Source organism: Antedon bifida, chromosome 9 (genome assembly GCF_963402885.1).
Source record: "Antedon bifida chromosome 9, ecAntBifi1.1, whole genome shotgun sequence".
Taxonomy (NCBI): Eukaryota; Metazoa; Echinodermata; class Crinoidea; order Comatulida; family Antedonidae; genus Antedon; species Antedon bifida.
In genome coordinates this window covers 2,799,892-2,813,217 of record NC_136234.1, presented here as the reverse complement: position 1 = coordinate 2,813,217, position 13,326 = coordinate 2,799,892, and the positions used below count along the sequence as shown (strand labels likewise).

Genomic DNA, 13,326 nt, shown 5'->3' with positions numbered 1-13,326 from the left:
CGTAATCGGAAGTGGGAACCGACGACGCAACAGTGCTGTGAAAAATTGATTTCACGCAGGCGGGGGCAAGCACAATTATTAGAAGGGCATTTGCTTACGTTGCGTAGGTTGCGTTACGTTGCGTCACTAGTGAGAAGCAAGCTTCAGCAATTTAAATTATTATTTAATCCCTATAAGTCAATAAATGTGTAATGTTAATGACAGAATCAACAGCTATTTAGCTGATTGATTAGAGCGCTGATTATTTTAGCACAGACTTAATGTTCAAAGCGCGAGGGCATTGTGGGTTTAATAATACCATTATTTTTTTGTGACAAAAAGTGATACATTTATTAAGAATTGAGAGATTTGGATTAAACTTATAATTCATAATTCTGTTTTTTAATGGAAAGGCATTAGTCGGTGACGTATGATGTAATGGCACTAATAATCCCGTCAGTTGGTTCAAATACACATGGCAGTTAGCAGCACCAATAACGGTTGTTTTTATACGCCACCTATAGGCCTAATTTACCAACCTATATTTTCATTACATAACTATAATAAGTGGGCCAGAATAATTGCCATGTTAAAGCGTGGTTCCCACTAGAACGCAACGCAGCGACGTATCGACGCAAAGTGCTGTATTGCGTAATCACAAGTGGGAACCGACGACGCAATAGTGCTGCAAAAACCGCAGGTTTGATTTCACGCAGTCGGGGGCAAACACAATTATTATTAAACTTGGTTCCCACTAGAACGTAACGCAAGGACGTAAACGCAACGCAAGCGTTTTAACCAATGACAAGCGAAGTTATAGACAGTTAGCAATCACAAGCGAATAAGCCATCGCTTGTGATTGGTCAATTCACTTGCGTTGCGTTACGTCCTTGCGTTGCGTCGCTAGTGGGAACCACGCTTTAGAAGGGCATTTGCTTACGTTGCGTAGGTTGCGTTACGTTGCGTCGCTAATGGGAACAAAGCTTCACTCCCGTTATGCTTGCGTTGTGTCCAAGTGGATACCATGCCTTATCCTGTAAACACCCCTGGTTTAGCACTCCTAACCAATCACAAGCGATGGATTATTCGAACTGCCGCTTGTCATTGGTCAACACGCTTGCGTTGCATTTACGTCCTTACGCTGCGTCCTAGGGGCTCTCCAAAACGATAGGTAATTGCATTGGGCTGCTCTGGGGCCATGTATTTAGCTCATAATTAGTTACGCTACTGATCATATATTTCCGAAAACATATATCAATTACTGTACTGATGTTACGAATATGTAATTGCTTCACAATATCGATTCTGTACCGTCATTAGTTTGAAATATTTATGTACAACCCATGATATGATTGAATGTAATGATTTATAAAACACTGACGTTTTCTATGAAAACATACTAAATATAATACTAAAGTACAATAAATAAAAGAAATGTCATTTTTTGATATAGATACTTTAAACTATCAATCTTAGTTTCATTTTAAACATTTTCTGAGATCATATAGTAAATTTAATACCGACACTTTTCTTTTGATGATAAAAAGTGATTGTGTCGGCCTTTTTCATTTTCATAGATATCCTCATCTTCGCCATTTTTAAAAAGGCTAAATGTTCAGTAAAGTTTGGGGAAAACTGTAATTGTATTTATAGGAGTTTCCCGTTAGTTCCCTCTGTCCCTGAGCAATGCAACTTTTTACAAATTTAAGCATGGTTTGACATGAGATCAATTTGCGTTCATTGATTATAAAACTCTGGGCGGATAATTTAATGCTTTGTCTCTTTGGTTTTTGGACAAATGTTCGCCACCCTATTACCGTAACTTATCGCGGTTTGTTAGGAGCCGTTGAGTTGGACGAATTAAAAGCAGAATCTACATACTGTACTTAAATTATCTATACAAGCCTGCTTTATAAACGTACATAATTACCTTATTTAAAATTACAGTTCGTCTAAAATGATATTACGACGTATATGTAAAAACCCTGGAAATGTATGAAATATTTACAAAGCCCTTTCAGCTATCTATATAAATAATATCGATTAATATTCGATAATTATTTACAATGTCATACACTGATGGAATAATGACGTTAAGAAGTGGCCAGCGATGTAGTTTGAGTGCTTCGTCACTGTCGTATGAATATATTCACACAAATTAGACTTGTCTTGAGTTAGACGGGCACTTTGATCCAGTAGAAACAGTCGGGCTAGCTAGGTTTCACTCGAAACGCTAGGCCAGACTAGGCTAATTATTCACCAGTTTCCACCTGAAAGTTGCCAGCAAAACAGATGTATTCTGAATAGTTTCTTAATCGTTTTGTTCCTCAAGTCCAATTTTCATTGTCCCAGAGATTATTTGAAAGAGTTTTCTCCAGGCTTGTTCATGGTCATTGGTACACGCGTCTTGTAAGGCTTGACTCAGTGCGTATACTAACGCGTTCTCCACTGCCTGTCAAAAGAGAGAAACAAAAGAATATATGTCAGTAAAACTCCCTATTCAGGGACACTTTCCAGTGAAACAAACGAATTGATGTATATGTTTTAACACTATACGATCAGCCCCTGTTAAAGTATATAATGTCAGTAAAATCAGGAAAGACTTTCTTAGTATTATTGATTCAGAAAAACAGTACAGAACATACAAAGATAGGCAAGTAAAGTAGCAGTTCCTAGGAAGATCCAAGAGCAACATAAAAGCCATACCACTATCATCAACAATGATGTGAACCTCCGACTACTATATTATTTTAATTTTTATTAATTTATTATTATTTATATTTAATTTATATGTAATACAGTAAATACGTGAAGCTACATTTTAATGTTTAATTTTTTTTTTGTTTTTTTAAAAATAATTTATTATAATTATTATCTGCGACAATTTAATTTTGTGTATCATTAAAGTAAAGTCCTCAATGTTAAATTTCCTTTCGGTAAGAAATGATTTTAATTTCGAAATGTTCCAACTCTTTAGAAAGAAAAGAATTGCAATATATGTTTTAACACTAGCACGAGCAGTCCCTATTCTGGAGACATCTCTATATTAAAGATATATTGTCCTCCTAAAAAAATATTTTTTTTAATTTTGTTGTTGAATATGTTATTTTAATGTCACATAATAGTTATTCACTCTCACAAAAAATTGGGTCTGAAAAAAATTTATTTACCTGAGAAAAATGTAATTTAAAGCAAAAAATGGTCAAATTGTCTGGAAGACAATGAGTTTTTGGGTAATTTAACTGTTTATTTTGTCTTTTTATAGGTGAAATAATTTTTTTCCCCCGTTTTTTTTCTTATGGAAGTGAACAACTTCATTAAAACTGCAAAATGGCCTATTCAAAGTCCGATTTTAAAAATCTTTGTTTTTCATGATTTTGGGGGACAATACATCTTTAAATGGACACTTTGTTGGATCCCGAATGTGCCCCCTGAAAAGGACTTCTATTGTGCGTTGAACACTAATTACTAGGCCTACAGTATTTAGTATTAAAGACGGTAACTTTAACCTTTTTATAATCGAAAGACCAAGCTTGTCTTCTAAAATGTCAACATCTTTTGCATTTACCTTTAGACGTGACACTGTAATATAGTATGACGTGTCATGAATAATAATGTATACGAAAAGAAAAACATAATTATATAGTTTAATCTGGTTTTAACTTTCGGTGAGTGGTCTCTTCAAATTGTGTTGTGGTCACAAGCACTACATTCCTTGTCAAATGTTCAATATTGTAGCAAGATTAGGAATGAGTCCTTCAATAATATCTGATTTTAGTTGGTTTGTAATGAGGTAGTTAGTTTAAATGCACAACCCGTAACCAGCCTGCGGCTTACATCCCAAGTAGCACTATCAGTATATTTAACCGTAGGCAGTTACTTTATCAACATTAACTCATATCAATAATGTGTACGGATTGTATACAGAAACGAAACGACTAAATTACTCCTAATTGATATTTACATGTACTTTTATACCTTGATCTGCATCTGTTCTTAATTGTATATACGATCTACGATGGGTTTATATGTTAATATTTATGTCTCTTCGTTAATGTATCTTGCAATATAGCAACCTTTAGGCCCAACTGCTTACTGAGCTATATTGCTAATGCACTGCATACAGATCGCATTTAGTGGCCTTTTCAGTACAGGTTGTGCAGTCTAGAATCTGAATTACCGTCTATTCTCTATCGAGTATTCTATCGGTTTCCACTTTCCAACAAGAATAAAACTGCTAAAATAAACACACAGAAATAAGAGAAGAAAAAACTGATCGGTAGTATTTCATTCTTAAAGATTGGTTCCCACTAGGGCGCAACGCAATGACGTAAGCGCAACTCAAGTAAGTTGACCAATCACAATTGACAGTTGAGATGATCCGTATGTCGTGATTGGTTAAATTACTTGCGTTGCGCCCTAGTGGGAACCAATCTTTAAGAATGAAATACTATCTATCAGTTTTGTCTTCTCTTATTTCTCTTCGTTTATTTTAGCAGATTTATTCTATTGTTTCATTCGATTTTGATAATATATTCAGTCAATACTACCTGTAGATGTATAGGCAATGTATATTTTTATGTATGACAATATTTGTCCCCCTGAAAAATAATTTAAAAAAAAATGTTGTTGGTGAATATGACATTTTAATGTTGCATAATTTGTGCGCATAAAAAAATGAATTTACCTGAAAAAAATTGTCGAATTGACTGGTTGAATTTAGGCCTAACCATTTTGTCATTTTATAAGTTAAAACATTTTGTTCGTTTTTTTCTTTCTACGGAAGTATTAACTTTATTAAAACTACAAAATACTCCATTGAAAGTTTGATTTAATTTATTTTCATTTTTTTGGGAGACAATATATCTTTAACGATTAGGTGTCTATGATCACGAAATTTCCCAATGATACAGGACAAAAGTACAGTACCGAGAATTGGCTAATGGCCAGATCTCCCACAAAAAAAAACCTCACCGTAAAGAAAGCTGGTTTAACTCCATACTTTTGATGTTTTTTGCCTAGTTGTGTTAATGTAGGGAAAATGATACTGAGGTTGTCGATGTTGTTTACTGCAGTGTTGATGGTGTTCATTACTCCACGGACATGTCTTTTAAAGAGTGGGTGACGTTTCAACTCGGCGTCAGTCCTCTCTCTTTTTCCAAAGGGAAATAATAGTATCAACTCTGGATTTTGATCAAATAACCTGAAAATATATATTTAAAAACAAATAGATGCACTAATTATGTTAAATAGCATATTATAAAACCTACTCGAAATTCAGAGAGGAAAGATCGAAACGACTTTCTTCTCATTATTTGGAGTAAGTTTTATACTATGTTGTATATTTAATATATATATATAAATCCAAAGGCAAAATACTAAAAAAAATGACAATGCTGTGGGTATCAGTGGCCTGATCTCAATGGAGAAAAAGCTAAATCAAAACGATAAAGTAAAACAGCCAGAAAGTTAGCAAAGCTTTCGGGCAACACTAGCCCTTCATCAGTGCATATATATATATTTCCAAATTTTATTGCATGTAGAATAGGAAAAACTAGTTTTGTAGATTATGGTATAGGGAATTGTAAGGCCGTCGAACATTTTTGAGAATGTCGTTTTATAAATAAAGTATCTTTAAACCAAGGTAATACGAAGGTAACTTGTAATTATACCGTTTTCCATATCTATAAGTAAATGTATGGAATGTGCATTTCTCTTGAGAACTGCAGCTTTTGAAGACATTTACTTGCAATACCTTTGGAGAAATACACGTCTCCTTCTACATTTGTTTTTGATAAATACAGGCGTATATAATATTGTATAACGCTTTTCAATTTCCATTTTGGTGAGCCACTTTGCAGTGATTCATTTTGCTTTTTGGTTAACCAGTCATTTTGATTTTGAACTCTTTTCTTTTGGTTTTTTGTGTTTGTTCTTTTCTGATGAAAAAAAGTGAAATGGTAATGTTTATTCGTTTCTAATTCCTTTTTGAAAAAAGTACTATAATACTACTTTTGGTAAAAATACAGGCATACGTAGTCGTAAGATTTCTAACTTTTTTTGGAAAAGTACTATACTAATACTTTTGGAGAAATACATGCATATGTGTAGTCGTACATTTCAGAAATTTAAGAAATGAACTTATGAATGATTATTTTGACTATTCTGACTGGTCGATACCACCTCTTAAGATGGTTGATTTGAATTTATTAGGAAAATCATCCTTAAAAATACATACAAAGTGATAACATAAATTACTGACATTACAAATAAACACATTTATAAAAGATTTTCCAAGATAGCCAAAAAGCTTATTCGCTTATTTCCATTGGGATCCTTTTATAATCTAAAATGAAAAATATAAACTTATTGCATTAAACACATCAATATAACAACAATAATATATATATAAAATAAAGCAAGTTAATTAAAAAGACTATGATTGGCTTTTATAGTTATTTGGTTGAACAGAAATGCGATTTAACATTTTTCTTAAAATTACTTATTAATTGATAAAAAAAGATAAAGACAAGATAAACAAAAATGAATGTATTTTTTTTTTTTATTTCATCATATAAGAAATTACAAAGGAAAACATAATAAAATAAAAGTTCAAAGCAAACAAAAACAATATAGATAGGATATGAATGTATTGTTACCGACGAAAAAGTAACTGACAGAATTCATGACATATATACACTATGTCAGTCAGAATGAACAGATATTTAGCATTAATTGTACAAAAGTCCTTCTATATACACTATAATGCAGTGAATGAATGAAATGTACTCAAAGTTAATATCGGTAATGCATGTGCTAAAACACATGTCTATCGCCATTAATCATTGTAGAGAACTCTCACTGCGATAGTAAAATGATGTCCTAAAATGATTTAGAGAGATGTTAAAATACTACGATAACATTAAAGTGACCATCCAATTTTAAAGTTCCATTATTTAATAGAAATTCTGGATAACAATTTTAAACCAATCTTTATTTTTACTTTCCCACACGATTATTGGCAATGTGACCTCCACCCACCTCCTCCCTCCTATCCCCCTTTTCCTCTATAATTTTTCTAAGACTCATTTCGCGCTAGGATTTTCGCAAGCGGTCAGTTACGGTTTGACCGTGCGAATCAAGCGTATGTTTTTGCACATGTCGTTTACACTTAAAATGATGAACGGTTACTCTAAAGCTACCGTACAAAACCTATGATGTAATGGCAGTGAATATGCCATCAACATGTGTTGAGTAGATTTATGATAGGAAGAAATGATTATAGACACAATAGAACCACTGTTATTGTCTATACGATTGTGGCCTAATAATGACTGTGGGAACTAGATTTGATTCAAACAAAAATCCAAAAACATTGATGGTCTATTAGTAGAGCCCCAATCACAGTACACCAAATTTAAGACGGTCTATGTTTTAACAGGAGGGCCTACACGATCATAGTACCCAATTTAAAACGTGGTCCTTATTCTAAAAATAAAACTATTTGTCGAAATGAAATATATTAAAGCATATAGTATTAAATGAATTCGTCGTCGTGTAGTATATTTTAATGACAGAATTTGGTAATGTTTATTAAACATTTTGTTGCGGTGGCTTTAAAGTAATTTTGTAAGAAGTAAATGAATCATGAAATATGACATTTCGAAATTTGTTGATAAAAATGGTATAATTAGCAGGGCATTCACATCTAGTAAGATACATGACATAATTTCTGTAGATTGTATTGGAATGCTAGTTATTCTGTATTAGGTATTCTGATACTATTCAATTTCCGGTCAGATTGCTTGGTTTATCTTTAGCCTGGTCAGTCTTATCAAACAATAAAAGCTCTATGTAAATTACTTTATCGTTATTACATGTCTTTTAAAGTCAGTTATCATATACCTGAATGGGATAGTATACTAATGACCGAAGTGGACACGGTTATCTGTGGTCAAAAACGGTTGTGGTCAATAGTAGTAGGACCGTAGAATCCAAGTCTTGAGACATCTGTGCTATCGAGCTGTCACCTGTGTTAATATTGGTATATTGTGTGATAAAACGGAGTTTCTAAATAATAAATGTTTACTGACAAAATCGTTGCATGGATAAAAGAATAGTATACACGAGTTCGTACGACTGTAAGAGCTAAAACCTAATCATCCTAAGACTCTGCCGTTTTGATGGTATTGTGCAGGTTTCGAATCAAACTAACAACATTATTACAATATTAAACAAGGCCAACAGCCATAAGTCGCGTGCTCTCAGAAAAAAATGAACTTTCAAAAAGTAATGTACTTTAAAACTTTTCTGTACATCAAAACAGTTCAAAAAGTACAGAAAAGCGATAAAACGCATAGTGATACCGGACCGACAGACAGACCGACCGACATAGTGAACTATAGAGTCGCGTCCACGCGACTAAAAACGTTGTGGGCCTCAAATGTTTCTATATTTTTGTTTATTCGTAGGCCTACAAAATTTAGTACAGGCTGATAACAGTTTAATAACAGGCGTCAACATATCGCCGGCTCGTTTCAATTGATTGTATCGTAAACTATATAGTCGCCACCCACCGTGGGTATTGTTATTAAATTCCAATAATACTTGTAACCATGATCAACAACCAATTGAAGTAGCCGAAAATGTCAACAAAATACCAACTAAACAAACTGTGTTTGTGAGGTTAAACAATTTGTTTGGTGTTGGACATAGACTAGAATATTAGGTTTGATTTAGCTGAGTTTGGAACAGTGACCGTGGTCCTTCTGAGAGAGTGCAAAACATCCATGTACTTATAGTAAAGGGAATTATATCTCTCTTCCTCTACACAGTTTAAGAACACGATAACATAATCAAGTATCATTTATTTCATATACAGTAGAATGCGGAATTACAAAATACGCATGTTGTGAGAAACAAATTTGGACTTGATTCGAGTTGAGAGAACTTCGTAATGTGACAAACATTTAGTAACTTAATTTCTTGGTAGTATAGATAGGTGACGTGATGTTATCCAGTACGGCTCTAGATAATCCAAGTTCATCAAAATATTGACACGTGAACCGGTTAAGAAACTTGTGTATTTAGTAAATCCTAATCATTGTGACTTACTGAATACACAAGTTATTACCATTACATTCCAAACGACTGTTTCTGATCTTTACTTGTAACGAATTCGATAATGTAGAGATTAGTGTTGCTACGAATCCAATTAAGAGAGTATACTTAGGTTTACAATTAAATCTTAATCGTAATCATGTATGCTTAGATGTTGACCGATTTAAAGACAAAGAAACCGAATCGGAATATAGCGAGTGGCAATAATGATGATTGTAATTAACTTTATTTGCTGAAAAGTTCTATTATTCTCAATTTATAGCTATAGTTTTTACATTTGTTTAGACAACCTTTAATTTTTAGTTTTGTTGAAATGGATACCAACCGTCACAATCAGTGAATTTGTCCGGTTATTTACGAACTTTCGATTGTTTCGGTTTTTGTCTGTAAATTCCAGCTAAAGTAGTATGCGTATGAAACGCCATGTGTGCCAAAACATTTATCTTTTTACCAATATTAAGTCGAAATGCCGCCTAGAACCTAGAATATTAAGACCCGTACGAGGCCCATGTACCATAGTAATAATTCAGGCTAACTTATGTAAAAAGAATATATTTTACGGGATTAATTTTGATTAATCAATTATGCTTTAGTTTTATAGATTGTTTAATCAGCCTGTGGCATCGTGCAATCAGTATTGATTAATTATCTATCGACATACATACGCTACGATAATTCAAAATGGGATGATAATCGAGGAAGCAATAAATAGTATAGGTTGGGAGGTCGCTCCTTTAAGCTTGGTTCCCATTGGGACACAATGCGAGGACGTAAGCGCACCGCAAGTAATTTGACTAATCACGACGTTTGTGATTGGTCAATTCACTTGCTTTATGCCTACGCTGCTACATTGCGTCCAATTGGGAAGAAAGATTTAAGCGGCGTGGCGTGGTAAACATAACATCTGTGAGGGTCAAATGGGGAGACCCTATTTCAAAATTTAACTAACTAAGGTGAATTTTTGTGTATAGGTCTACCATACCAGAGTTCCATGTAATTAAATGGCGTATGACGATATCCTCTCTAAACTAGTAGTATTATATTTTCATGTTCTTACATATTGCACCTTCTGTTTCACGTCCCATTCACTGAAGTAGGCTATTCTTGCTTAATGACAGATAGAATTCCACTGAAAAGTGATATTATAACTACATATAAATTCTTGTATTCGACAGAGAATTATTTTCGATTTAAGTTATAAACCAACATGCATCTCGTATTCCTAATATAGTTACCCCCTATTTAACTAAGTTTCCCCCAGGCGTTTTGAGTCGTGATAAATCAGACTTATATGTGACCACGTGACTAAGTTATTACTTGGATGAATTAGGGTAAGCTTTAGAATGTTTGTGAAAATAGGAACATCGCTCAGGGTTGTCTATTTATTATCGTCTTAAAAACACTCGCAATGTTAAACTTATACTCTGTGTACTTCACGAACTCTATCGGCAAATTACCTAAATTAGCTGTTTAACAAGTACTTCTGGCGACACTGCAGGTATCCCGCTTCTATGACCCCAAAGTAGTATTGGATGCCAGAAATGATTGAATAAAATCCAGATTGTTATCCTTCTTAAAGAAAACGGCAACGCATTTATGTTGCCTCACGTTAGATGTTTTCTTTATTATCTCGAAAGTATTGTCTGTTATTCAAGCACATTAGGTTCATCAAGTACATGCAACATATTTAATCATCACGACTCTGATGCTATAGATTTGTTTAAACTTCTTACATACAACTAAAATGTAATTTAAATTGAAAAAGATTTCGTTCGTTGATAAAAAAAAGATTAACAAATAATATGTAGACGTGAGTTCGCGGTTCAAATCCAACTCTGCCGCATTGCTTGTATCCTTAGGCAAGATACTTTACTTACGTTTACCTCTTTCCACCCAGGTGTATAAATCATAATGGGTACCCGGTTAGATCAAAACACAACTTTGCGCTGATTACTAGCTGCATTATGGGAGTATGTTTCCATACGTGTTTGATGAAAAAAATGACCGGGGTAATAATGTTCAGCGCTTAGAGGTTTCACAACATTTGGCGCTATATAAATCCAAGATATTATTATTATGATTATTATCTATTAATAGATTCGAACCCGTGATATGCAAAAAAAGGCAATCGACTGTGTTGTTATCTATCCATATTTGTCCTTTATGTGATATTGTTATAATACATTTATTTGGTCACCATTGATGAATAATAACCATCAGCATTGAGAATAATTATAATCAACCCCTACACAAATTCTACAATCACTATAGTTACAGTAAACAAACGGTAAAATAGATATTGAACGTATGGATATTCCAACAGATGGTTTTGTTATTTTAGGTAAATAATTAAAAATATCATACTATAAATGATGGTTCCCATTTGGACACAACGCGTAACCAGAAGCGACAGTTCATATGAGCCATCGTGTCGTGAAAATTATTTGCGTTTACGTCCTTGCGTTGCGTTTTTCAGTGGGAACCAAGCTTTGGGATGATACGAAAATAAGCTTTATATAAAATTGAGTTATGAACAAATGTATAAACAATTGTAAAAACGGAAATCCAAGGAACAGAAGCTTATTATTAAATTGTCTAAACTATTTTTTACTGGAGTTTTACGCTACAAGAATCAAAATTTATTGTGTATCATTTTGACAAAAGTACTATATTTCTCCAGTATCAAAGTCAGAGTATTCTGTAATATAGCATCACATGTGTTTCACTCGGATCGCCTAGTACCATAGACATTTAACCTAACATGATACAGGAACACATGTGACACACATGAGATGCAGTATTACCGAATAATTGGGCAATTGTCGTATGAAAATCGGTTCTGGTATCTGTAAAATTATTCGTAATATTTAATGCTAAAATTGATTAGGCGTGTAGTCTTCTTATCATCGACTAGTCTGTTAATATGAAGACTCGTCTATGTTGGTATATATCAACTATAAGTCTGATTTTACAGTACTGAGAATGATCAACACATAATTAATAACTTTGAAGTTAATGTAGATCTTGATACTTACCTAATAAAGATTGTAGCTCCGTTCGACTCGAAATTCTCTGTAAAATCTGTCCAAGAATTTGTAATCAAACTTATTTCATTGATAGTAAGACTCATGTTGTATTCTGTTGAATAGATTTCTGACTCAGTGGCGATAGTGTTTATCGTCGTCGTGTCCGTAAAGGCAATGCCGGGTGGGCGGAAATATAAGATCCGTAATAGTTACGCTAGTTGGGCGTTGCACGATGTAGTAGATTGCACGTGGTATAACAGCGTTACTGGTGTATTTTTAAACGGGTCAATATCGGCTCTCTGTTATTCATAGAAGCCAAGATATGATCAGAATAACGTAAGCGGTTTATTATATATGTTTGTAAGACAAATCTGCAATATTAGTTGCGCGTATAGTATCCGACCGTATATTGGTTCGATCACAATTTAGAATCCACTGCTGATCGTCGTAAACCGAGTATCTTGTCTCCACGGTCGAATATATCTGCAATGGATTGAAGGAAAGTTGCTACAAACAATGCGAGATTGAGTCGACGTATCGACGACAGAGAAGTAACGTTTTGGCAAATATTAGCATTTGGGAGTGTTGAATATTCATGTACGCGTCAGCAGCAGATATTCGTCGTTTTGATAGATGCTCTAACAATCCTTGTACTAATATAGTACAAACAGGGATTTTTCGAAAATAGGCCAAATTCGACCATTATTTTTTGGCATGCGCAGACGTACACAATGTGTTCTGTGTATGTTACCTCAAAGTATTTTGAAAAGACAATATTTTGGTAATTTTTCGAAAAGATTCCAGTACTATATAGGCCTAGTACATGGATTTTTACTAAAATCTGCCAAATTTCGACCATTATTTTTTTACATGCGCAGAAGTAATTTGAAAAAAAGATATTTTGGTCATTTTTCGAAAAAACCCCTATACAGAGATTTTTCCGAAAAACGGCCAATTTCCGATTATTTTGGTTATTTTTTGTTCCGAAAATCTATTATCATTATTTGTTGGCATGCGCAAAATCACACAAGGTGTTCTGCGCATATTACCTCAACGTATTTTGAAAAGATGATTTGAAAAAAATAGCATAATTGACGTTTGTAGAATAGAACCCAGGGATTTTGTTCAAAAAATTGCCAATTTTCGACCTTTTTATTTTTCGATAAAACTGGTTACCATAGCATAATTGACATGCGCAGAA

General features: G+C 33.7%; 1 protein-coding gene across 1 annotated transcript; it reads right to left on the bottom strand.

Moving 5' to 3' along the window:
- Nucleotides 1–1,457: 1,457 nt before the first annotated feature.
- LOC144851855 (neuroglobin-like) lies at nt 1,458–12,512 on the bottom strand. The gene is made up of 3 exons (XM_078709506.1): nt 12,135–12,512; nt 4,954–5,182; nt 1,458–2,431 (listed from the first exon to the last, which is right to left on the bottom strand). Exons 1-3 carry the CDS (start codon nt 12,227–12,229, stop codon nt 2,291–2,293), a joined length of 465 nt encoding a protein of 154 aa, XP_078565632.1. The 5' UTR covers nt 12,230–12,512; the 3' UTR covers nt 1,458–2,290.
- Nucleotides 12,513–13,326: the final 814 nt, after the last annotated feature.